This window comes from Lepidochelys kempii, chromosome 3 (genome assembly GCF_965140265.1).
Source record: "Lepidochelys kempii isolate rLepKem1 chromosome 3, rLepKem1.hap2, whole genome shotgun sequence".
NCBI classification, from domain to species: domain Eukaryota; kingdom Metazoa; phylum Chordata; order Testudines; family Cheloniidae; genus Lepidochelys; species Lepidochelys kempii.
The window spans coordinates 21,974,969-22,002,250 of NC_133258.1; the positions used below are offsets into that span (position 1 = coordinate 21,974,969).

The window sequence follows — 27,282 nt, forward strand, 5'->3', positions numbered from 1 at the left end:
CAGTCCCCACAAAAACACAGTGAGAAGAGACTCAGAGTTCCCCAAAAGCTTAGGTTGAGTTCACCTAAGTCTTAGGCTCTAGATACATGATGCAGTTTTTTCCCATCCCATCATTCCATTGGCTTCCAACTATGTTTCATGCTGTTTTTCAACTGCCACTGTAAACTATGCGCCTGCCATCTCTGTCTGAAAGCATGGATCCTGCACTGCTCTCCAGTTTTGTGATGAGCGTTATGAACACAATGTGGCTGATTCTGCAGTCTTCCATGAGCTGCGAATCTGAAAATGAATCTATGGTGCCTGCCCTCCTGGGTGCTATGGAAAGAAACAATTCAAGATTGCTGTTGGCATTTATGGAGCAACTGCACATGGTGGACCGTCACTATTGGGCTCAGGAAACAAGTACTGAGTGGTGGGCTCGCATTGTGATGCAGGTATGGGATGACGAGCAGTGGCTGCAGAACTTTCAGATGCACAAAGCCACCTTCCTGGAAGGTGTGGGAGGAGCTCACCCCTGCACTGCAGTGCAAAGACACCAACATGAGAGCTGCCCTCATGATGGAAAAAGCGAGTGGTGATCGCTGTGTGGAGCTGGCAACTCCAGACAGCTACCAGTCAGTCAGAAATCAGTTTGGAATTGGGATGTCCACTGTGGGGGTCGTGGTGATGCAAGTGTGCAGGGCCATTAATTGCCTCCTGCTATGAAGGACCATGACCCTGGGCAATGTGTGGAAAATAGTGGATGGCTTTGCAGCAGCTGGATTCCCTAACTGTGGCGGGCCAGTAGATGGCATGTGTCTCCCAATTTTGGCCTGGACCATTTTGTGACAGAGTACATCAATAGAAAGGGCTACTTCTCTATGGCATTGCAGGCGCTGGTGGATCATCGGGGGCGTTTCACTGACATTAAAGTGGGGTGGTCAGGGAATGTGCATGACATGGCCTGTATAAGAAGCTGTATGCAGAGGCTTTCTTTTAGACCAGAAGATTCCACTAGGAGATGTGGAAATGCCCGTAGGTAGCCTGGGAGACCCCGCCTATACCTTACTCCCGTGGCTCATGAAGCCTTACACCAGAAACCTTGACAGCAGCAAGGAGCACTTTAACAACAGGCTCACCAGGCGCAGAATAACCACTGAATCTGCGTTTGGCAGATTAAAGAGTCACTGGCGCTGCCTTTTTGGAGAATGAGGAGCATATGAGGAGAAAATTTTCATGGTCATAGAAGTCTATTGTGCTCTGCATAACATTTGTGAAGCCAAGGGGGAAACGTTTCCCTAGGAATGGCGCATTGAGGTGAATCACCTGGCAACTGATTTTGAGCAGTCAGATAACAGGATTATTAGAGGGGCTCAACGGGGGGGCTATTTGCATCAGGGAGGCTTTGAAACAGCATTTTGATAATGAGCCCCAGTAATGTGTCTTTCTATAATGCAATCAGCCAGGCATTGTTTACCTGATGCCTTGAATGACCCCTGTCATGATTGCTGCCTGAGTACTAGTTGTAGTTCTGATTGCCACTATGTATGAATTTCTGCAGCAACCACCATGTGTAGGACACAAATAAAGTTTCATTGTATTTCTAAATTTTTATTAAACAGCAATACACAGATTTCCATTTCTTATAAGGGACATGACACTGAGGAGCACTCTCTCAAATGAGGCTCTCACAGCAGTGTCTAAGTCTAGTTATCATTATGATACACGTCCCTCTCCTGACTATCTAGTCTGAGTTTTTTGTTTTTTGTCTCTTTACACACTCTGTGCTCGCTATCTGCAGCATCAGATGATTGCAGCATTTCTCTAAACATGTCCTCCTTACTCCTTCTCATGCCCCTCCTTATCTGACAGAGGCTTTCCGCCAGTGTGTAGAAGCCGGACTTCAAGGGCACATCTGCAAAAACAAAAGAAACAATACATAGAGTCAGTATTGTGAGTGCACTCACAGCCTTGAATCATAAAAGTTACATACACCTTTTTCTCTCTTTTCCTTGGCAAGCACACAGCACGGCGACAGCCCTTAACATGGTGAGTTCAGCCCGGGGGCAAAGGGGAAAGATGGGAGAAAGGGTCTGGGTGGTTTCAGAAGGGGATCACTACAAGAGCCTAGGGAAATTCTGAATAGTGGCACCATTTCCCACAGGTGGGGTGATTGAAGCTGATATCTCACTCCTAAGGGTAACCGAGGATGCAAGTGTGCATCTCCTGCATGTGTGCAGCTTCACACCGGGTCCATATGCTGCTCACCTGTGTGTTGCTTTGGTTCCTGCAGAAGTAATTGCCAATTAGCATGGCAAAGTTTCCTACAGCAGGAGAAGAAACAAAGCATCTCTGCCAAGGAACTTTTAGCAGAGGATTGCAGAGTAACTCCAGGAAAGTTTTCTAGAGATCTCTATAGAGGATTCCCAGGAGATCCAAGTGTGCATTCACAAACTTTTCCACAGGGCCCCCACTGTGTAGCTTCCACTTATACCACGTATAACAAAATAAAAGACACCTCTACTTCATGTCACTGCGCAGTATCAAAGCTCCACTCTCCTGCTTCTTATGCACTAGAGCCAGAGTACAGGGAGTGGCTAGAGCCCTCCAGAGTCAAAAAGAGATCCTGGCTCTCTACACCACTGGATGACACTGTCACCTGTGCCACATTCTCCTCCAACTCCACTTTCTTGTCCACCACTTTGTCCTCGCAGTTGACTCCACGGGTTGCTGCCTCCAGTCCCCTGAAGTATTCACAAGGCTAATGGCAGTGGAGGTGGAGTTGTTGCCAAGAATGGTATGCAGCTTCTTGTAGAAGTGGCATGTCTTCGGTGCTGTAACTGGGGCAATGGTTGGCCTCCCTTGCCTTCTGGTACACCTGCCTCAGCTCTTTGATCTTAGCACAGCACTGCTGTGTGTTTCTTTTGTCCCCCTTCTCCTCCATACCACAAACAATCTGCTCGTAGGTATCAAAGTTCCTACATTGCTCCTGGATCGGAGCTGCAACTGCACAGCCTGCTCTCCCCACAGACCCAGCAGATCCAACAACTTCAGTGTACTCCAGGCGGGAGCACATTTGCTGCAGAAAGCTGGCATGGTCAGCTGGGAAGATGCTATGTGAACTCTCAATGCCAAACAAACAGGAAGTGGAATTTCAAAATGTCCCAGATCTTTAAAGGGGGAGGGACACATATCTGTGTACCTGGCTGCAGGGCAGCAGAGTTGAAACTTCTGCCCAGAGCAGTCATGATGGGCATTATGGGATACCACCCGGAGGCCACTTGGGGTGACATAAGCAAGCACAGTTTCTACACTGACACTGCGTTGCTCTAACTTCATCGCAAAAAGCTCTTTGCCTCTCATCGAGGTGATTTTATTATGTCGGCATCACAGGAGAGTTAAATTGGTGGGAGGAACATTGCAGTGCGTATACCTCCACTTTTGGGTCGACGAAAGATGACTTTGTCGACAAAACTGCATAGTGGAGACAAGGCCTTTAGAATCCTTGATCACCAAAACTATACAGTCTGCTGAGCCAAAAGCAATGTCTTCTCTCCACTTGCTTGTAGGAATCTTCAGTTGGAATCCATGTAGACTCTGCCTCTTCCTCTGCTGAAATCACTGGTAGCCAGTCAGCTAATTGATTAACTAACCACCCAGTTAAGTATATAGATTTTTTTTAAAACACAAAACTGAGAATAGCAACATAAATAACTCTTTCCCCATTATCATATTTAAAGAAAAGTTGGTGAATCATACTTCTTCTTAGCATATGGGCAACATGCCTCAGCTGGCACGTGGCCAGGATTCATCACCAAATTTAGTCCACTGGTTGGATCATTAGTTTCCCCGACCCAGGCCGGGTACTGACAGGGACAATCTAACTAAAACGGTTTGGCTAAAATCAAACATCATTCAAAGTAGACAATTAAAATAAAAGAAATTATTTTTCCCTTTTATAATTAACATGGCCAAGGGCTTCCCTGTGGGAGGGTTAACAATATCACTAACCTGCTGCAAAATGCTTCAGAGTTCTGGAAAACAGCTTGCTTTTCTGCTCCTGGCTCAGCTTCTCCCAGCTCACACAGGGCACCTGGCCTTTTGTAAAGCAGCCGGCTGCTTGCTCTCATGGAGTCTGAGTCCAGCTACAGAGAACCTAAAATGACCACAGCCAATTCCAGAAACCTCCTGATGTGGAGTGCTAATGGTGCATCTGCCGAGCAGCAATGATCTAGACATAGTTCAATAGGCAGTACAGGGTTTACAATGGTGCCAGTGGCACCAGACCCACACTCAAAAGGGGCCCGGCCTGCTCCTCCAGTGCTGCACCCCAAGCTGCTGGCTCCTCTCCACCCTCTGGGCCCTCCCCCTCCACCGCCAGCCAGCCCACCCAAGGTTTCTCTCCACCCCTTGGCCCCGCCCACTGGCTCCTGCCTGCCGGCTCCTCCCTGCCCCTGGTCCCTCCCCCCCCGCCACCTGCTCACTCCTCTCGGTGGCTGCCTGCCCGTGATGGGGCCGGAGAGGAGGCCTCAGCCACTGCTGCTCCGAGCCTCCGGGCCTGTGACCGTCCGCTTCAGGCTCCTGGGGGCGAGGCCCACCTCTCTCTGCCACTCTGCAGAAGTGGTGGGCTGGGGAAATCAGCGGCTCCCCCCACCCCTGCAAAAAAAAAGCCTCCTCTCCACCACGGGTACCACCTGTGCCAGGCGGGCAGGGTTGGGTGGGGCTCTGGGGGACGGGGCTGCAGCCACTCTGTGCTCCTGAGCTTCAGCTGTCCTGCCCCTAGCACTGTGCTGGGAGGGGGCATCACTGCTCTGTGCTGGCTTACCAGGGCCAGTGAGTGAGGCCAGGGGCAGGGTGTGGGGGAGTGGGTCTTTGGTGGTATGTGGGGACGGGGGTGCTGGGCTGTGTGTGGAAGGGGTCACAGGGCAGTGGGGGAGATTTGTGTGTTTTTGGGTGCTAGGCAGTGGGGGGGTCTGTGTGGGGTGCTGTGTAGGTAGGGTGGTGGGGCAGAGCAGTGGGGATGGGGGAGATCTGCGTGTGTTGGGGCACTAGTGGGGGGTCTGTATGGGGCGCTGTGTAGTTGGGGGGTACTGGGCAGTTGTGGTGGGGCTATGGGCAGGGGGGTGCTGGGTAGGTGTGGTGGCGTGCAGAGCGCTGTGCATTTTTGGGGGGGATCTGTGGGGGCGGGCACTGGGCATGGCAGGACTGGGGCACTGGGCATAGGGAATCGGGGGGGTGTTGAGCAGGGGGGACTGTGTGGCATGGCACAGACCCGCCCCCCAAGGGGAAGGGGCACGCTGGCAGCACAGGGCCGGTCGGGCCAGTGTACGTCTGGCAACTGCCAGTTTGTAAACAGTGCCCTCGCGCTGGGCTGGGTGGAGCAGGGCTGCCCCTGCCATGCCATGGCCCACTGCCCCTGGATTGCCCCTCACTCTGAGGACCGACCTCCCCATGCCATGCTCCATTGCCCCCATGGGGGCCCACAAATACGTTTGGTGCTGGGCCCACAAAAGGTTAATCTGGCCCTGCCAATAGGTGTCTTAAAGAGATATCTCGCTATTAGGCATGTGGGTTACATTAGGCTCTTTCATGAGTACATGGGTAGGGAGAGTATTAAGGATCCCACATTCTGACCAGTGTAGTTAAACAAATCTGTGGACTTTTCATCAGCCCATCAGTTTGCTCCCTTATTTTCACTCCCATTGATTTCAGTGAGCTTTGGGTCAGGCCCTAAATCACCCATATTCCATTTTAAACCCTATTTTGTATCTTCCCTCATGGATGAGGGCTCATTTGGAGCTCAGTCCTGCTTCCAATGGTAGTCTCTCAATGGTAGTTTTGCCATCCAGTGCCATTCCCCTGGAGCTGAAGATTCTTGTGCTTTGTCTCTGGCCAGAGGAGAATATTTTAGGAACGATGGAAGAAAATTGGCTAAGTGGTTTAGAGAAAGTTTTAATTCTCCTTTCACTTACACCTGTTTGACACCAGTGTGGTGTTAAGTTAATCAGTTTCCATGTATTCCTGATTCACACCAGTATGAGTGGAGAATCAGGCCCTGCAACTTTAATAGTACAGTCTGTTCTAAACATTCTCAGAAATATTTGTTTGTGTGCCTTTTCTCACCTTACCAAAGGCTTTCAGAGCAGCTATGTTGTTAATCAAACCTGCCTTTCTTGCTTCAGCTCCGGTATCTCTAAGATATATCCTAGTTTATCAACCCAGAGAAGGAGATTTAAAAGTGCTAAGTAATTACAAACAGGTTTGTCTGCTGTGTCAGTGGGAAAGCTTCCTGATTACATCTCTGCCACGTTTTTTTCCCGTCCCTTAATTAGTCACTGTTGACTACCCTCTGTCTAGCAAGCTATATCAGGGGTACAAATACTCAGTATCTTAATACTGTAAAATTCCATTGGCTTCAATAGGTGCCTCATTGAGTCAACAGTTAGTACAGCTGGTCAAAAAGTTCAATTTTATTATTGCAAAAATGTTGAACAAAACCATTTTGCTTCACATTTTGTGCTGAAATTTTTGATTTTCAAAAGCCAACACAAAATGAAAATTTCTGTTTGAAACAATTGCAATTTTTCCCTTATTTTACCAAAACATTAACATTTCAATTTGAAACAAAACACAATTTTAATTTTTGTTGCATTTTGAATATTTTCATTAAAAAAATGTTGTCAAAAATCAAATTGTTCTAGGAAACATTTCAATTTCACTGAAGTTGCATTAAAAACAACTTAGCAAAAAAAATTCAAAAAGCTCTAGTAACTAATTCTGAATATATACACAGTCATGTTCAAACACTTTCTGATTATTAGGTGTGGAAGCTTGCTCCATATTTTACTGGAAAGATAATGATATTAGATTTGCAACAAGCCTGAGGTACTACCTATGGATTCTTGAATTTCATCTACAAACTTGACCAGCAATAAGCTCCTCCTAGACTCTTAGGAGCTGGAAGGTTATGTCATAATTCAAAAGGACATTTTCCCCAAATTTGTCAAAAGATTTCAGATTTCACATATGACATCAATGATAATTTGTATGTATTTAATAGACCAGTTCCTGAAACTGAAACCTCCACTGTTAAATAACTAGCAGGTACAGCCCCAATCCAGCAATGCACATAAACATGTGCTTATCTTTGTCAATCAGATTATTCACATGCTTAAAATGTAACGTGATTAAGTGCTTTGGTGGACTGGGGCCTACTTTAGTAAAGTTATAAACTGATGCGAGCTTAATTCCTCAGAATCAGAGCACGAGGGCTCTCTGTGGTGAGCAGGCTCACAGGCTGCCTTTGTTGAAAAAAAATCGAGAGAGAATGCAGCAGAACAGCAACTTCTCGGACCACAAAGAATCGGCAATAGTGGTCCCTAAAATGATCTTTTCAGTCTGTGTATTACTAGCAAAAGCAGCCATGCCTGGAAGGGCAGAAACAAATTATATTTATAATTTAAGGCATGGATTGTATGTCATTCATGGGGAAGGAGAAAAGAAGAAATATATCTCCATTTTACAACTAGAGAAATTAAAATGAACATAAGCGCCCAAAAGTTAGGCACCTAACTTTAACGATTGACTTCAATGGGAGCACAACGCCTCTGACAATCAGGTTGTTTTTATTTAGGTGCCTTCTCATGGATTTAGGTCTTTAACCGACCTACCTATGTTCCCTCAGGAAGTCTTTGGCATAGGTTGGTATAGAACCAGGCAATGGCAGGAGTTAGTGGATATTGATCCCAGCCAAGCACAGACGGGCGCCAGGAAATAAAGATCATTCTCCTACAGCATTCCTGTTTGTCAGACCTTTATTACAACCTTGTCTTTTCATACCACTCTTTATATAAATTATCTTTATTTAATATTTATTTTGCAGTAGTGCCATAAGCCTCAGGGAGGATCCACACAAACACATTGTGCCAGTTCCTGTAAACACATACGGAGCCATGGTTGCTGCCACAAATAGCTTACAATATTGTTCATTTCTTCCCTTGCTTGTTTCTAGGAAGATGCTGTCCCATTCAGAACAGTCCAGCTAAGGAAAGACATTTCTTTTCTTTTTAGGCTGCCCTTCATCCATAGAGCAACTCCACTGGAATCAAAAAGAGTTTTGCCAGGGCCATTTGGGCCCTAATCTTGCAAAGAGTGATGCACATGCTTAACTTCACTTACTGTGAGTAGTACCACTGGAACCGATGGAAGAATTAGCACTGTGCAAAGTTATGCAATGCGTAATTCTTGGCAGGACAGGATCCTTGGTTTGCATTTCTCAACTAGTTGGATATATTAGGTTTTCTGGGAACCTTTGTGTTGATTCATATTAAAAATAACCCAGCATGGGACGCTTCAGAGGATGGGGCTTTGTTTCTGACTAGTTGAAAGGCTGGATTGGCTTTTTGTTTTTCCCTTTATGTAAAAACCTTTTATTCAGCTTTGCATCAGCTACAATTTAGGCCCCCCTAACACCTGTGAATAAAGACTTTAGGAGGGGTCACTACTGGTGCAAGTCTTTTCATTGCTGTCTGATGAGGCTGGCTCACACTGCTAACATATTGAGTTGTGTTATAGGGAGGTGATGTAACATACATTATTTCAGCCTGTTTTGTGTGGCTAAAGCCTCTGATCCATGCTGCAGAAGTCTGATGGAGACACATCTCTCAAGCTGCCTGTGACTGGTGGAGGAATTCCTTGTGAGTGTTTCTCTGCATTTACTGCCCACTTGTTCCTGTCATGGGGAGTGCAGCATGTTTCTGCTTGGCAGTGGGACTTGTTGCTTCCTTCTCCCCAGGCCATAACACAGCAAGGATGGTGTGGGAGAGGCCTGGAGAAGGTACTCTTCAGTGGCCATATTGGTATTTTTCTGTTAGAAGAATATTTGAAAATAGGTCTTTATCTCTGAGGCGAATATTAATTCCACCTCTAAGCTTTGTAAAGGCTCCAAGAAGCTTGGGTGTAAGCGCTTTGTTAACTGAGAGAACACCTATGTTAGAAGCAACACAAAATAAGGGGGACAATGTGGAATGAAACAGAGCAATATGAATTAAGTGGGAAAATTTGTTTGCATTCCATAGACCAGTGGTTCTCAACCAGGGGTCCGGGGCCCCCTGGGGGGTCATGGGCAGGTTTCAGGGGATCCGCCAAGCTGGGCCAGTGTTAGACTTGCTGGGGCACAGGGCTGAAAGCCGAAGCCCCACTACATGGGGCTGAAGCCCAAGGCTCAGAGCCCCGCCACATGGGGCTGAAGGCAAAGCCTGAGCAACTCAGCTTTGTGGGGGCCCTGTGGTGTGGGGACCCAGGCAATTGCCCTGCTTGCTACTCCCTAACGCCAGCCCTGGCTTTTATATGCAGAAAACCAGTTGTGGCACAGGTGGACTGTGGTGTTCCTATATCATGTTGAGGGGGCGGGGGGAGGCGGAGGACAGGACTGTGAAAGAAGAAGGTTGAGAACCCCTGCTATAGACACCAGTGGACTTAAACCTAGGATCAGTGTGATTCAGTGTTTTGAGGCGGGAAGTGATTTAGTAAGAATCACACAAATAATTCCTTGTCTTGGCTATTGTCTTCTGACATTATCAGGAAGGCTGCAGTGCCAATAGCACATAGCTTCTTCCTTGCTTCTAAGGCTAAGCTGCACCCCTGCAGCACTTCATTGTAGACACTACAGGACCGAAGGGGTTCTCCCATCGGCTGTCGTAGTAAATCCACCTTCTCGAGAAGTGGCAGCTACATCGAAGGAAGAATTCTTTCATCGAGTGAGGATTGTCTACACTGGGACTTAGGTCGACTTAACTGTGACGCTCAGGGGTGTGGATTTTGTGGATGTAGCTGAGTTGATCTAATTTTCTAGTGTAGACCAGCCCGCAGACTAGAGTGTCTCAAGCTATGGGCAGTGGATCATGAAGAGGTAGCTGGTCCCATGATGCTAATTCAATTTATCTCCACCTGGAAAGTCACATTAAAAGCAGGTAAAAATATATAAGATACTTTCTGGACATTACTTCTCTTTCTAAATGTAACAACCCACCCTGGGTTCAAACCTAAGACCTTCATCACCAGCACAGAGACCTGCACTGCTTGAGCTAAAGGAGTAATGCCATTACCTATTAGCTGTAATAGGTTGTTAAATTATCTGCCCTGGAGAGGAACGCAACACACATTTTACATGGATATGCAATTGTTGTAACTGCCACAGAGATGTTATTCAGTTGTGAATTATAGCAAAAGTGGTCTCTATTCAGCTGTGTTTAGGAGGGGAGGTACGTGCACGAGACATTCTATATTATGATGTGGTCTGCACTAAAGAAAAATTTGAGAACTACTGTTCTAGACAAAACTGTATAATTATTTTTTAAAAACACATCATGGTGCATTTAATTCTAGAATACACATTTCAGATCAAATTCATCCCTGCTGCATGTAACTCCACTGATTTGAATTAAATTACATCAGTGCATCCGATGAAGTGAGCTGTAGCTCACAAAAGCTTATGCTCAAATAAATTGGTTAGTCTCTAAGGTGCCACAAGTCCTCCTCTTCTTTTTGTGAATACAGACGAACACGGCTGCTACTCTGAAACCTATCAGAGACTGAGTTCATCACTTGATTCTTTCTTTGATTCCTATCCCACAGTGAGGAGCCTATAAACCTGCCATTTTGACTTTTAGTGGGGTCATTTAATCAGTGCTCTCTACCTGTACATGAATCCACATTTTGAAACACATTAGTCACAATTACCCCATTATATCTTTCTCTCTCACCATGTGGGCTTCTACCTACAGCCCTAACACAGTAGACAGGGTTTGCCCTGCAGAACATCCCTCTCCGCGTTGGACCCATTTGCAGCCACATAAACCAGCATGTCTAACCTAAACTCGCTGCAAAAACATTTCTGGTCTGTCATGGCCACCGTAAAGCGTCTGCCATCAGACTCTTGTAATCAGAGACGTAACCCCCCCACCCCGATCTGTTCCCCGCCAGCCTGGCTCAGAGCTCTTCCCCATCGCGATTAGGCTGAATCTGTTTATTGTCGCTCCTGGGGCTCCGCCACCAACTTTCCACGCAGTGCGCTCTCGGGCAGGGGGAGAGCGGGCAGCTGGGTCCTGCGATCTGGGCTGCATTTACAGCGGCACATGCCGCTCTAGAACCCCGCGGGAGCTCGCAGGGGTTCTGGAACCCGGCCCAGTGCGTTCTAAGCGCGCGGGGGGAGGGGGGGGCGGGAGCGAGGGTTTCCGCTGCTCCAGCTCCATGTGCAGTGCTGGTAATCGGCCGACTCGCATCCTAGTGGCGCCCCTCAGCCCCGGGCTGGGGGAAGCAGTGCTAGAACCCGGCGCAGTGCGATCCAGAAGGCAGACGCCACTCCCGCTTCTAGGACCCGCTACGTTCTAGGGGGCGCAGGGAGCCGCTCTAGAACCCAGCCGGAAAGCCCCGAGCTTTAGAGCCTCCGCGGCAGGTGGGCAGTTTTGGAGCCCGACGAGCCGCGTTGCAGCGATCGGCGCTGAGCCGCTTTAGACCCCGCCGGGACCCGATCTCTGCAGGGGAAGGGGGCAGCTCTAGAACCCAGCCAGCAGGGTCCAGAGGGGCTCGCCCGGTGCAGCCATGCTGGAGCCGGCGGTGCGGCTGGCCCTGGGAGCCGGCGAGCTGGTGGCTCCGGGACCGCAGCTCTCGGAGCGGCTGGTCCTGCTGCAGGCGCAGGTGCTCGCTTCCCTCTGGCCCATGCTGCTGCTGGGAGGGGCCGTGGCGCTGCTTGTCCTGTTGGGGATGCTCCGGCGCTGGGGCCGGGCGCGGCCGGGCCCCCAGCGCAGCGCGGCGGGTGGCGCTGGGTCTGCCAGCTACGAGGCCGGACGGCTGCCAGCGCGGGCCCCGCGGACCCAGAACGGGATAGCTGGGCAGCAGGAGCAAAGGGCGAGGCAGAGCCACGAGGCAAAGGTAAGGACCAGCCCTTCCCCTATCCTACCCCCATCCCTAACCCTTGCACAGGGGGTCTGCCCGTTCCTACCAACCCAACCCCTAACACAGGGTTCCTCCATCCCAGGCCCTACTGCAGGTGGCCCAGCCTACTCTCAGCACAGGATTCCTCTCTCCCACTCCCCTTTCCAGGGGACCCAGCCCCCTCCCACACTACCCCCAACACAGCATCCCCCCCATCCCACTCCTCTCCACAAGGGGATCCCAGTAGTGAATCTCCCATCCCCTCTACTGGGGGCTCATACAGTCGTTTGATCTCCCAACCCAGTGCCCTGCACAGGGGGCCCTATCCATCTCAAGCACATGGTTCCCTCTTAGCATAATTCCCTGCACAGGAGTGTGGGATTCTTCTCTTTCCCCCATTACATTTACAGGCCTGGGGCCCATCCTATCCTTTCACCACATCCAATCCCACCTTCCAGCATAGGGTATCACCCTCACTGGCAGGCCAGTTGTCAGATCCCACCCCTCAAAGTGTGTGTCTAGAAAGAACTGTCCTACTCTCTTCCCGATAAAGATACATAGTCCAATGTCAGAGCTAGACTCTGCACCCTAATTCATAGGGTAACCTCTATTCACAAACATAAGAGTTAGTGGAACTGCTTAATTAGGTATTATGAGCAGGACTGAGACACAGTTCTCAAAGGTATTTAGGTGCCTATCTCCCATGGAAATCAATAGGAGTTAAGCACCTACATACTTTAGAGGATCAGGGCCTGAGCCTTTATCTTGTACACTAACTATATCCCCCAAACAATTTATGGGACAAGACAGGGTTACCACCTTTCCCATGGTTTCTGGTATCGTCCTGCTTTTCCTACTGTTCATATACCTATTATTTATTGCTAAATAACGGGTAAGTCCTGTTTGCATTGAAGTATGTAGTAAAAGTTCTGTTGGCTTCAATGGTAGTAGGATGGCGGACCTAAGCACTAAAAGTTTCTATTCATGTTGCATCAAAACTTCATTCTATAGCATGGCCACCTGATCTTGGTTGCAATGTGATGAGGTTTTGCAGCCATACTGATCATCGTGGTCGGGTTTTGATACAATGGGATGGAGTTTTGATGCAGCATTGTCACAGTTTGTTGTGACACTGCAGCTTGCTCCATTAGGCACTGTGTAAAGCAGAAACCCTCAGGGCTTACAGAAAACAGCTGGGTAAAGACACTAGTATGTTAACAAAATGTAAACTGTCATGGCACACATTGTATATAAAACAAATGAATAGATACAACATAATTTGAACAGTCTGGTCTATTAGTATTATTTGTTAGCTGCTTCATTCAGGGAGATAGGAGGGGAAAAAAAGCATATTTTCTGAATTTGTCTTTTAGTATGGTACTTCTGTGGTATCTTTTGCTCTTGCCGATAGATATAAATGTGTCAATATTTTCATCATAACTCTTGTTTCCAGGGATTTATTACTTGGCCATAAAATTTACCTTCAGGCTGAATCTTGGCTGTATTATATTTTAACTCGTTAGTTCATTTTTCAAGCATTTTTTTTTCTTTTGCAAATGAAAACAGAACATTGGCTGGATATAATGAACTAATAGATATGTGGGCATTTGTAATGATCATATCACTGAAGTAATCCTAAAGTAATTACCTGTGTAAACAGAATGAGGAGAAATTTCAGCAAATATGTTACTTCAACATTTGTAACTGTTTTTCAGATCAGCAGAGTGTAGCTCAAAACTGGCGGATTTTATGCTTCTATGAGTCATCCCAGCGTGCACACTGCTGGTGATGTTACTGTGAGTGTAGGCCTTTTTTATACGAAGTAGTATCATTGTTTTATTATCATCAGTGCTGAAAAATTTGATCTGGTTGTAAATAATCTGAAAATACAATTTGGGCTGAAACACTGACTATTGGAGCTGGAGGGGGGTGGTACTGGAGATATACATTATTCCCAGGGGCAAGTATGTTTTTGAGCAGGTACTTCATAGGTCTGAATAATGGGGGGGGAAAGGTAAATTAAAATGATACATTTGCTCACATGCTGTTACTAAGCTAAGGTTTCCATCATTAATCTCTTTTTTTGGTGCAATTGGTTCTTGCTTTCACACTGGCTCCTTAAATGTCAGATTCTACCAACTGTACTCATGTTGACTAGCACCTTATTCTGTGGGGAGCCCCACTGAAATTGATCTGAGTGTACATGTGGCAAATTATGGACCTAAAGGGGCTGGGGCTGGGGAAGAAAGGGAGAACAGGAAAAATAACCTAAGAAGAAAAGAAACCTTTCATGCTTGATTAAATGAAAAATAGTGCTCATACCAAAACTGTAATCTGCCCTTTCTTTTTGTTTGCTTGCCTCCATTCCTTTTCTTCTTTTCCCCACTCCACACTGTCGTTTGTCATTTTTCACTGTTTTACCTGTATAATCTGGAATGTAACATTCTTGAAGCAGGGACCTTATCTTCTAATATGTATGTAAAGTGCAGTGTACACCTAGAGAACCACATATTAACTAGGCTTGGCAGTATTTGATTTTATAATTTTGATGTTTATTTTCAATCGTTTTTTAATTTTTATCAATTTAAATGTTCAAAATTGTGCAAAATTATGGGTTTTAAGTATTTTTTCTGATTTTTATTTATTTTAAATTTTCATAGGGGCAGGAAGTTATGTGGGGGGTCAGACAACGGGTGACATGGTTAGACATTAATTACTTAAGTACAGTAGATTTTGAGATTCAAAACGTTAAGTTAAATCTTTATAACCATTAAAACATACGTAGTCAACAGCATCTGTCAAAATGTGCAAAGTAAAGAGCCTTAAATAAAACTCTGATAAATTCTCAAGCAGCATCTTTTTCACTTCGTCTATCTGTAAATTTAGATTATTATTGTTGGAAGTATTTTTTTGTTTGTTTGTGTGTATACAGTGAAATTGACGTTTACCGTTAAAAATCTAATCCTTCCAAGTCTATATAAACTGAATGATGATAATCATTTAGAATTCAGTAGTTAATGCTGAAGTTGCAGAACATTTAATATACTGAAATTATACTTTAATATACTGAAATTAGCATGTCAAGAACTATATTAAAACAGTGCCAGAGACTGTAAAAAGCAAAGAATTTCACAATAATGAAACATCAAGATGTAAGAAATAGCATAAGCCAGAGTGTTCAGATATTACATGATAGTACCCCATCTTTGGTGCATGCTGAGATATGAGGCCAAAGACAAAATGCCTCCAGCACTCAGGTGTGTTGATATATCACAGCAGCCAAACATCTGCATATCCTGGAGTGTGTAATTCTGCTGATAAAGTTGAGATTTTTAATTTAAAAAAACCCCAAGGTGGTTAATTATCTTTTCCAGTTTTGGAATGTGTGCATGCCAGGCCATGGTCCCCTGTCCAGGGAGTCTGCGTTGTTACATTTGCCCAGTTAGCTGGTGCCCTGCTAGTTAGAGGTTCAGTTAACTGCTTCCATATTAATACACTGGGAACTCAGCTAGTGCATGCTTAATGTGCATGCCATGTGCCTCAGACTGTCACAGCACTCCACAGAGAGAGAGAGAGAGAGAGAGAGAGAGAGAGCGCAACAATGCCCCCTGCTGACCTCCGTTGTTCCCTGCTGGCATTCTGCTCCCAGCCGCAACCCTGAGTGCCACCAGTTCACTTCCCACTCCTCCCCTAAAATCCTGCCCTGGCTGCTAAGGGTATGTCTACACTGTGATTAAAAAAAACCTGCTGCACCAAGTCTCAGAGCCTGGGTCAGCTGAATTGCGGGGCTATAAAATTGCAGTGAAGACATTTGGGCTTGGGCTGGAATCCTTGACTCTGAGACCCGCCAAGCCCGAACATCTTCACTTCAATTTTATAGCCCCACAGCCTGAGTCAGCTGACCTGGGCCAGACGCTGCCATGCTACTGGTCTTTTTATCGCTAGGTAGACATACCCTGAAGGCAGCTACATGGCCTCATCCATTCTAGCATCAGTGGCAATGCTGTGATGCTCCTGTGGTTGTGCTCTCTAACCTATGTGAACATGCTCAAGAGCAGTCACATTATGATTCTAACAATGTCAGTCCCTCTGGCCATCTGTTTGTCTTTCATACTGCAGAGTAATATGGTGACATGAGCACCAGCTTCAAGAGAAATATTGTGCATCAAGAAAAGAACCAAGTCAGAATTTCTCCTTCAGCACATCTGAAGTGTGTACATGTAAGAGCGCGTGGCGACCCTTCCTGTCAATCTCAAAGGGAGACCATGTCCCCTCACTGTTACGTTCTGCGAAAGGCAGTCAGGAACAAGGGGAAATTAGAAAAGGAGTTCTGGCTCTGTCAATCTGTTTCTTCACTTCAGCAGGTGGGTAGTGTAGTTGTAAGAAGATGTCATCAATGTAGCGCAAGTAGAGTAGGGGCGTTAGGGGACGAGAGCTGAGGAAGCATTGTTCTAAGTCAGCCATAAAACTGTTGGCATACTGTGGGGCCATGCGAGTACCCATAGCAGTGCCGCTGATTTGAAGGTATACATTGTCCCCAAATGTAAAATAGTTATGGGTGAGGACAAAGTCACAAAGTTCAGCCACCAGGTTAGCCGTGACATTATTGGGGATACTGTTCCTGACAGCTTGTAGTCCATCTTTGTGTGGAATGTTGGTGTAGAGGGCTTCTGCATCCATAGTGGCCAGGATGGTGTTATCAGGAAGATCACCGATGGATTGTAGTTTCCTCAGGAAGTCAGTGGTGTCTCAAAGATAGCTGGGAATGCTGGTAGTGTAGGGCCTGAGGAGGGAGTCTACATAGCCAGATAATCCTGCTGTCAGGGTGCCAATGCCTGAGATGACGGGGCGTCCAGGATTTCCATGTTTATGGATCTTAGGTAGCAGATAGAATACCCCAGGTCGGGGTTCCAGGGGTGTGTCTGTGTGGATTTGTTCTTGTGCTTTGTCAGGGAGTTTCATGAGCAAATGCTGTAGTTTCTTTTGGTAACACTCAGTGGGATCAGAGGGTAATGGCTTGTAGAAAGTGGTGTTGGAGAGCTGCCTAGCAGCCTCTTGTTCATATTCCGACCTATTCACGATGACGACAGCATCTCCTTTGTCAGCCTTTTTGATTATGATGTCAGAGTTGTTTCTGAGGCTGTGGATGGCATTGTGTTCTGCACAGCTGAGGTTGTGGGGCAAGTGATGCTGCTTTTCCACAATTTCAGCCCGTGCACATCGGCGAAAGCACTCTATGTAGAAGTCCAGTCTGTTGTTTCGACCTTCAGGAGGAGTCCACCCAGAATCCTTCTTTTTGTAGTGTTGCTAGGAAGGTCTCTGTGGATTACTATGTTGTTCAGAGGTGTGTTGGAAGGAATTCCACCATGATTTCAACAATTTCCATCCCACCATCAACCTCAGCCTGGACCAGTCCACACAAGAGATCCACTTCCTGGACACTACGGTGCTAATAAGCAATGGTCACATAAACACCACCCTATACCGGAAACCTACTGACTGCTATTCCTACCTACATGCCTCCAGCTTTCACCCAGATCACACCACACGATCCATTGTCTACAGCCAAGCTCTACGATACAACCGCATTTGCTCCAACCCCTTAGACAGAGACAAACACCTACAAGATCTCTATCAAGCGTTCTTACAACTACAATACCCACCTGCTGAAGTGAAGAAACATATTGACAGAGCCAGAAGAGTACCCAGAAGTCACCTACTACAGGACAGGCCCAACAAAGAAAATAACAGAACGCCACTAGCCATCACCTTCATCCCCCAACTAAAACCTCTCCAACGCATCATCAAGGATTTACAACCTATCCTGAAGGACGACCCATCACTCTCACAGATCTTGGGACACAGGCCAGTCCTTGCTTACAGACAGCCCCTCAACCTGAAGCAAATACTCACCAGCAACCACACACCACACAACAGAACCACTAACCCAGGAACCTATCCTTGCAACAAAGCCCATTGCCAACTGTCCACATATCTATTCAGGGGACACCATCACAGTGCCTAATAACATCAGCCACACTATCAGAGGTTCGTTCACCTGCACATCCACCAATGTGATATATGCCATCATGTGCCAGCAATGCCCCTCTGCCGTGTACATTGGTCAAACTGGACAGTCTCTACGTAAAAGAATAAATGGACCCAAATCAGACGTCAAGAATTATAACATTCAAAAACCAGTCGGAGAACACTTCAATCTCTCTGGTCACTCGATTAGAGACCTAAAAGTAACAATTCTTCAATAAAAAAAACTTCAAAAACAGACTCCAACGAGAGACTGCTGAATTGGAATTAATTTGCAAACTGGATACAATTAACTTAGGCTTGAATAGAGACTGGGAGTGGATGGGTCATTACGCAAAGTAAAAATATTTCCCCATGTTTATTTTCCCCCTACCGCCACCCCCCACTGTTCCTCAGATGTTCTTGTCAACTGCTGGAAATGGCCCACCTTGATTATCACTACAAAAATATTTCCCCCCTTCCCCCCCCGCTCTCCTGCTGCTATTAGCGCATCTTAAGAGATCACTCTCCTTACAGTGTGTATGGTAACACCCATTGTTTCATGTTCTCTGTGTATATAAATCTCCCCACTGTATTTTCAACTGAATGCATCCGATGAAGTGAGCTGTAGCTCACGAAAGCTTATGCTCAGATAAATTGGTTAGTCTCTAAGGTGCCACAAGTACTCCTTTTCTTTTTGCGAATACAGACTAACACGGCTGCTACTCTGAAAAGGGGAAATTAGCGGTCTTTGGTGCCCAGGCTCTCTGAGCAGGGCTGGGCAGCAATAACGCTCTGGGGCTCAAGCCTTCCAACAATGGGGAGCCCCAAATGGTTTAGGGCTCTGGCCCTCAGACAGGGTCAAGCAGTCAATAATCTGGGAGCCAAGCCTTCAATCAGGGCGGGGCACCAAACAGTCTAAGGTTCCAGCCCTCAGGCAGGGCAGAGCAGTGAATAGTCTAGTGTCCTAGTTCTGGTGGACGATAGGCTAACACAGGCCACCTGGCTTAGGGTGGGGAGGCTGCTACCTCAGAGCTGAGGTGGAAGGGGGACCAGGTCCCCATCCCAGGGCCCTACCAGTGGCAGAGCATTCCACGACTGTGTCAGCAAGGAATCCACGTGCAACATGCTGAGTTGTCTTCAGGCAGCAACACAGCGAGACTACAGTCAGCTGTCCCTGGGCTACTTCCGCCCCATCCCTCAGTGTGTACGTGCATCCATGGGTCATCCTCCATCTCCCTGGGATATACCACCAATGGTAGTCCCAGCAGCTCCTTGTAGTCTGGAGTGGTGGGACGCTCTGGAAGCTCAGGCAAGTCCTCAGGGCAGCAGAGGTCCTCTCAGCGTCCTGCTACGGCACCAGGGGAGAAGTGTCTGTCTCCCTCAGCAGCTCCAGAACAACTGAGCCGCAGGACCCACTTTTTATACTTCCTGTTCCTGTCTTGTCCTCTGCTTCCAGCAGGGTGGGCATGGCTTTCCTGGTTCTGCCCACCAGGGGGCAGGTGGTGGTTCCTCCCTGTCAATTTCAGAGGGAGACTACACCCCCTCACTACAGTACATTATACAGATTTTGTACAAATGTAATTCCAGACAGATTAGAGAATGCTCATTCATGTTTCTTAAAGCCATCAGCATAATTATATGAACCAAAAATTAAGCCTGGTCACATTGTGGATACACATCACAAGTTGCGCTGTGACTTTGTTGTTGTCACAATTTATAACTTACCATGAGTGGTGATGGAGAGATCAGTCTCTTTCCCCACAGCCTCTCCCTTTCCCTAATAAAGAGTCTTTTAGGAAATAGCAACAAGAAGTGCCAAGAATCATCAGGGCTGAACTAGGCTGTGGTTGTTTTTTTTAATTTAAAATTCTCTGGATCAATCTTCAAAACAGTCAGTTCAAAGAGGCGCTTTTGTTGGGAAGTCTAGTGTTATCCTCGCCCTTGGGGCATTTTTTAAAATATGTGCAATCTGGTGCATTCCGTAAAGCAAATATTTGCTTTTCAGAAGTATCTTTATAAGCTGGTGGTTTAGCGGTACCAGAAGTAGGGATGACCCACTTCTACTCCAGATGCATGGAAACAGGCCCGGCGACAGCAATTTCGGGCCCCAGGACAGAACAGCCAATGGCCCCCCCACCACACACAAGCCGCGCCTGTGCAGACACGGTCCGCCTGACATTTGGGCGGTGCTTCGCCTGCATTAGCTGGTGCCCAGCCAGCTGCCGGCTGTGTTGCTGGGCGCACTGTTCTGGGACGGCCAGGGCTTCCACATGCCCCGCCTGGTAGGGTTGCCAAGTGTCTAATTGTGCAAACCCAAAGACCCTTGCCCCACCCCCTGCCCCGCCCCTTCCCTGAGAACACACCCCTGTCCCACCCCTTCTCTGAGGCCCCTCCCTCTGTCACTTGCTCTCCCCTGCCCTCACTCACTTTCACCAGGCTGGGGAAGGGGGTTGGGTGCGGGAGGGGGTGCGGGCTCTGAGAGGGAGTTGGGGTGTGGGGAGCAGGCTCTGGGAGTGGGTTTGGGTGCGGGAGAGGGTGTGGGGTGCAGCTCTGGGAGGAAGTTTGGGTGTGGGAGGGGTGTGGGGTCCCATCTCACCCAAGAGGAGCTGCTCTCTGTTCTGGTGCCACATCGGCCTCTGTTGGGTGAAAGGCGTAACTGCAGCATCTCTTGGCTGAATGTATTTTCTGCTGAAAAAAAATATTTCTGCATGGCACATGAATTCTGCACGTGTGCAATGACGCAGAATTCATAAGAACATAAATATAAGAACGGCCATACTGTGTCAGACCAAAGATCCATCTAGCCCAGTATCCTGTCTTCTGACAGTGGCCAGTGCCAGGTGCTTCAGAGGGAATGAACAGAACAGGTAACCATCAAGTGATCCACCCCATCACCCATTCCCAGCTTCTGGCAAACAGAGGCTCAGAACACCATCCCTGGCTAATAGCCATTGATGGACCTATCCTCCAGGAACTAATCTAGTTCTTTTTTGAACCCTGTTATAGTCTTGGCCTTTACAATATCCTCTTGCAAAGAGTCCCACAGGTTGACTGTGTGTTGTGTGAAAAAAACACTTCCTTTTATTTGTTTTAAACCTGCTGTCTATTAACTTCATTTGGTGACCCCTAGTTCTTATGAGAAGGAGTAAATAATACGTCCTTATTTACTTTCTCCACTCCAGTCATGATTTTATAGACCTCTGTCGTATCCCCCCTTAGTCATCTCTTTTCCAAGCTGAACAGCCCTAATTTTTGAAATCTCTCTCACATGGAAGCTGTTCCATACTCCTTATCATGTTTGTTGCCCTTTTCTGAACCTTTTCCAATTCCAATAGATCTTTTTTGACATGGGGCGACTACAACTGCACACAGCATTCAAGAGGTGGATGTACCATGGATTTATGAAGAGGCAATATGATATGTTCTGTCTTATTATCTATCCCTTTCTTAATGATTCCCAACATTCTGTTACCTTTTTTGACAGCTGCTGCACATTGAGTGGATGTTTTCAGAGATCTATCTACAGTGACTCCAAGATCTCTTTCTTGAGTGGTAACAGCTAATTTAGACCCCATCATTTTATATGTATAGTTGGAATTATGTTTTCCAATGTGCATTACTTTGCATTTATCAACATTGCATTTAATTTGCCATTTTGTTGCCCAGTCACCCAGTTTTGTGAGGTCTCTTTGTAACTCTTTGCAATCTGCTTTGGACTTAACTATCTTGAGTAGTTTTGTATCATCTGCAAATTTTGCCACCTCTCTGTTTACCCCTTTTTCCAGATCATTTATGAATATGTTGAACAGTACTGGTCCCAATACAGACCCTGGGGGACATCACTATTTACTTCTCTCCATTCTGAAAACTGACCATTTATTCCTACCCTTTGTTTCCTATCTTTTAACCAGTTACTGATCCATGAGAGGACCTTCCCTCTTATCCCATGATAGCTTACTTTGCTAGAGCCTTTGATGAGGGACCTTCTCAAAGGCTTTCTGAAAATCTAAGTACATTATATCCACTGGATCCCCCTTGGTCCACATGCTTGTTGATGCCCTTAAGGAATTCTAGTAGATTGATGAGCATAAATTTTCCTTTACAAAAAACATGTTGATTCGTCCCCAACAAATTGTGTTTATGTGTCTGATAATTCTGTTCTTTACTATAATTTCAACCAATTTGCCCACTACTGAAATTAGGCTTACCGGCCTGTAATTGCCAGGATTGCCTCTGGAGTCACTTTTAAAAAATTGGCATCACATTAGCTATCCTCCAGTCATCTGGTACAGAAGCTGATTTAAATGATAGGTTACATACCACGGTTAGTAGTTCTACAATTTCACATTTGAGTTCCTTCAGAACTTTTGGGAGAATACCATCTGGCCCAGCGGACTTATTACTGTTTAATTTATCAGTTTGTTCTAAAACCTCCTCTAATGACACCTCAATCTGGGACAGTTCCTCAGATTTGTCACCTAAAAAGAATGGCTCAGGTTGTGGAATCTCCATCACATCCTCAGCTGTAAAGACCAATGCAAAGAATTCATTTAGGTTCTCTGCAATGGCCTTATCCTCTTTGAGTGCTCCTTAGCATCTCTAACATCCAGTGGCCCCACTGGTTGTTTAGCATGCTTTCTGCTTCTGATATACTTACAATTTTTTTACCTCCAGGAGTAGATCATAAAGATAAGGGCACTCCGTCCTTTTGTTTCAGAGCACAGATTCGTCACGTGCTGGGGTTAGGCAATTATTTCCTCTGTGGATAACATAGCATACTTAGGTGTATTATATAGGGGAAGTGTGTTTTCCTTTAAAACACATGCATTGGCCATCATTGAAGGTATTAATAATTATTTGTTAAGTGCTGATGGTGTGCTCAGTGTACAAGACCCAGAAGAAAATATGGGGCCAGTTTTTTTAGTTTGATCTGACCCCTAGTGGGCAAAGGGGGTGGAAAACTCGTGGCTCTCCCCACCATAGTGCAGTCCCCAATTAGCGAAAGAGCTGGCATAGCCAGTTTCTATGTCACCTCACCATGCAGATTCCAACATAGTGTATCAGGGATGGGACAGGACATGACCAGAATACTGTTGTGGGGTCACAGTCCTTGTCTGGTGTAACATCCCACTGAAGTCATAGCCAGCCAGCATAGTTTACAGCAGTCCTGAACTATACTGGGGCTAGGCTTGGCATAGAATTAGTCCAGAAAGATGGAGCTGCAACCATCTCCTTACTCTTTCCCTTTCCCCCCTTAGTTGTGCGCAGTGGATACTGGGCACAGCTGGGAATCCAGGCCTATGGTTCATGCCCTGAGGAGCTAACATACTAAATTAACCTTGATGAGGATGCCAGACTAGGTGGCATATTGGATGGTTCCTGTTTGGCAATCCTGTGTTTGGTGGAGACCAACTCTAAGCCATCAGATGTCTGATATCTTAGATGATAGCAGAAAAATCCAGTTTAGGTGTCTAGTCACAAATAGATACCAGCTACTCATGAAACAGACCCAGTTCTAGAGGTGCTCTTTTAATGTTCCCACCTACATTCATTGTATTTTCTATTTAAAAAGGTTTCAGAGTAGCAGCCATGTTAGTCTGTATCCACGACCCATCTAAATAAATTGTATTGAGTTACTGAGCGATTCAAAAAGTAAACATGTTCCCATTTCATTTGTCCTGCCCAGGTAATGCAAACCCTGATTGATTTTGTGTATTGAATAATGCATTCTTATTCTGAAACCGTGTGTGCAGTGCAATCAGAGTCCTGTTGGATTCCAGATGACTCTTTTGGTAACCCCAGAATTATGATATAGCAATATCTCCCTTTCCTTTCTTAGGTCGTGGGGCAAGGGATTCTGAATAAGGAGAATTAAATCGGAATCTGAATTATAATTAGAACAGCATCATTTAGTTTTCCAGTGTATATATGATTAAATTGTGGCTCAAGGCCCCTAAGGAGAGAAAATCAGCCTGGGAAGGGTATTTGTGTGTGTGTGTGGGGGAGCAGATTGTAGAAAATGGTAGCAATTTCCCCCTTACCAGAGGGATTGCAGGGAGCCAGCACATCCCTAAACCTGGGTAGTACTGGGAGGGGAGGGTGGCATGGTCAGAGCAGCTAAGGGAGATGCCAATACAGTGCATTCCTTTTGCAGCCTCCATTGGTGGGGGTTCTGCAGTGCCCCAAGTAGAAATTGCAGGTTCCCTTCTGTGACAGAACCCTAAGGAAGGGGAGTGTGCATTGTCCTTCCCAAAGAGCAGTGGAGCTTGCTATCTCAGGTTATGTCTGGCTAGAGTTTTTAGTCTTCTTGTAATTCAGATTAATTTATTGCCAGTGAGTTTGAGTTAGCCAACATATGCTGATCTAGATGTTCCACAAACACTTGTGGTTTACCCTAGGAGTATGTCTAGACAGAATGTAGAATCCACCTCAACCAGCTAATACATATTAAAATACACAATAAAATCACCCTGTCTGTGTTAAAATGTGTTGCCTGACACTTTTTATCCTGGTCTAGACATACTCTCGGGCAAACCACAAATGTTTCTGTCTTGGGACAAATGTTTGTATACTTTCTAGACGATCTTTAATACAGGTTTTTAACTCATTCAAATCAATTGGCAATCAATTAATTAAGTTGTAGCAAGGCCACAAACTCAAGTCTAGACCTAGCTTGGGATTATTGTTAATTTCTGTGTATTCTTTCAGCCTGATCACATGTGACTGAATCCCATAGAGGTGTATTACAAGAATTGCAACATTGTGCTTATAGGAATGTATTTTCCCCATCAGTTAACATTTTTGAATATCCATGTTCTAGGTTCCAGTGAATTGTCAGCTTCTAACCTCTGTCAGCATGAGAGAAAAAAAGCTACTGAAGGTACCACTATTAGTTCCAGAATTCACACAGTATTTCTAAAATGATATTTGTTTTAAGAATATTCTTATTTTCTATTATGGTTTTTGTAAGCATAACACGTTCCTGTTATCTGAAAGACTTAAAGACTTGCCGTTAGGAACACAGAAGTTGCCAGACTGGATCAGATCCAAGGTCCATCTAGTCCAGTATTCCATGTCCAGGAGTGGCCATCACCAGATGCTTCAGAGGAAGGTGTGTGACCTCCTCAGGCAGTGATGGGATAATCTGCCTCCCCACACAAGTGTGTTATACTTAGAGAGTGGTTTAAGCCCAGAAGCACAAGTTTTAATGTCCCTTCCAAAACTGTTGTCAATAATTATGATAACTAAAAAGCCTAATCCAAATACAAGACTTTCCATTGATTTCACTGGGCTTTGGATCAGGCCTGAACTGAGCAAATCTGTGGTACAGTCATATTATTATTATTGACAGGACTGTGGGCTCTGCCTATAGTTAAGGTTGCTTGACCCTTCCTGGTCACAGATAAAACGGTGACTGGGAAGTGGAACATGCTCAGTTCGGACCAAATATTTGGTAAACTTAGTTGCCTAACTCTAACAAGTCTGTAAGCATGCACAAACTGAGATTTTCAGAGGTTTATAACTTGGCAAAATTTGGGCAGATTTTCATAGGAATAGCAAAAGGCAACTCCTTTTTACTGAAGTGAATCCCCTTCCAAATTTCAAGTCCTTGCTCTAAAGCAGGGATGGGCAAACTTTTTGGCCCGAGGGCCACATCAGGGTTGCGCAACTGTATGGAGGGCTGGGTAGGGAAGACTGTGTCTCCCCAAACAGCCTGGCGCCCGCCCCCATCCACCCCTTCCCACTTCCCATCCCCCTCAGAACCCCCGACCCATTCAAGGCCTCCCCCGCCCCCCCTGGTGTCTTATTTGCAGACGTGCTGAGCACTAACAGCTGCAATTAAGGTCAATGGGAGCTGTTCTTTGAAATTATAAAGTGCTATAAAATACAAAGTATTCTGAAAAATCCGTGTATGTGTTTCAAGTTGCTCACCCAAAATTAGTGGAAACTGCTGACAATTTTAGCCTCTGTGCCTCAGTTCCCAAGCTAAACTGGGGATAATAATGACTTAAATCTCATAAATTCATTAATGTTTGTGAAGAGCTCACATGAGCACCATAGAAAAGCCCATTAAGAAATTAATAACTTTGTATTCAGCTCAGTATTTGGGTGACTTGAATGAGGCAGGAGTCCCATGGAATAAGTAGTATGTGATCATGTAGATGAAGTCTGTATCAGTGTGTACACACAATGGGGCTTGAATTAAACCTTAATTTTGGCAATTTCTAACTTTAGAGTGTTTGATTTTACCTTCTTTTAATGTAGTTTGTTTGAATGTAATAGCACATTTCCCATGTATGTTAAGCCAAAGAATGTTCCCAATCTTCAGGGATCACTATGGAATGCGTATTTTTACATGAATTTTTCAGCAATACGTTTAACTTGGAAAAACGTGTAATTAACCCTCCCTATGTAGTAGTCCTGACTTCACTTCAAAACGGTCTTAAAGAAAGTCACCTTGGACATCTTCCCAATATGCTTTATAAACAACAACCCACAACAGGGTAGGATGCACATTTGAGGTTACTGTGTAGTGAGTGAAGGCTTGGCTTGAAGCTGCTCTGAACAACTAAGGAGACAAACCCATAGTTCATAAAATAGAAAATTGTTCTCCTTCCAGATTAATAAAGTTTAAAAGCCAACTGGAAGCAGAATAGACATTTCTTTGTTTTCTTTCTTATTTTAAACTGCCAGTTTGTCTCCCCAGTTGTTGAAAGTGTCTTCAATCTGAGCTGAAACTGCTTGAAAAGCTTCTCATTGTAACAGATGGCACAGCTCAATAAACACAAGCTCCTGTTTCTTTATTCATTTGCAGTTGATTCAAATGAATATTTCAAGCATATTGTTCCTCTCCTCTTTTTTTATCATGATTGTATGGATTTGTGTGAGTTATGAATTAGAGATTTCATCCTACTTGGTGGTTAACCCATTATTGCATGCATGGGAATCTTATTTAGCTAATCAGATTGCTGCCTTTGTTTCACTCATGTTACCACAGTGAATGCATTTTTTTACTCTGTTATAGTGTAAGAAGAAGGACATAGTTCAGTGGTCTGACCACAGAACTGGGAGCTAGGAATTCCTGAATTCAAATCCTAGCTCTGACACTGGAGATTTCTGGACAAATCACTTAGCCTGGCTTTCTCATCCTTGGGGTTGTGAACAGATGTTGGGGGCCATGACAATCTGCCCTTCCCATATTTCTCAATGAGAGCAGGGCCCTGGCAAGATAGGAAGCATGTTTGAAGAGGTGGGTATTCTAGCTTGGAAAAGTCGAGGGTTGCTAAGTGAAACTAAAATGTTTAAACTTTGCGGCCTAAAGTTAGTCACACAAATTCATAT

The 27,282-nt window shown here is 45.7% G+C and overlaps 1 protein-coding gene across 4 annotated transcripts in view; it reads left to right on the forward strand.

The window, feature by feature from the left end:
• Positions 1-11,183: 11,183 nt before the first annotated feature.
• Positions 11,184-27,282, forward strand: part of LOC140908557 (uncharacterized) — a 41,244-nt gene continuing 25,145 nt past the window's right edge. The window contains exons 1-2 of one of the 4 annotated variants that reach the window (XM_073335937.1): positions 11,184-11,910; positions 24,761-24,820. In XM_073335937.1, coding sequence (XP_073192038.1) covers positions 11,581-11,910; positions 24,761-24,820 — 390 coding nt within the window. In that variant the 5' untranslated portion in view covers positions 11,184-11,580. Of the gene's footprint in view, positions 11,911-24,760; positions 24,821-26,965; positions 27,191-27,282 lie in introns of those variants that run through there. The other 3 variants (XM_073335935.1, XM_073335938.1, XM_073335936.1) reach the window with 3 other exon arrangements.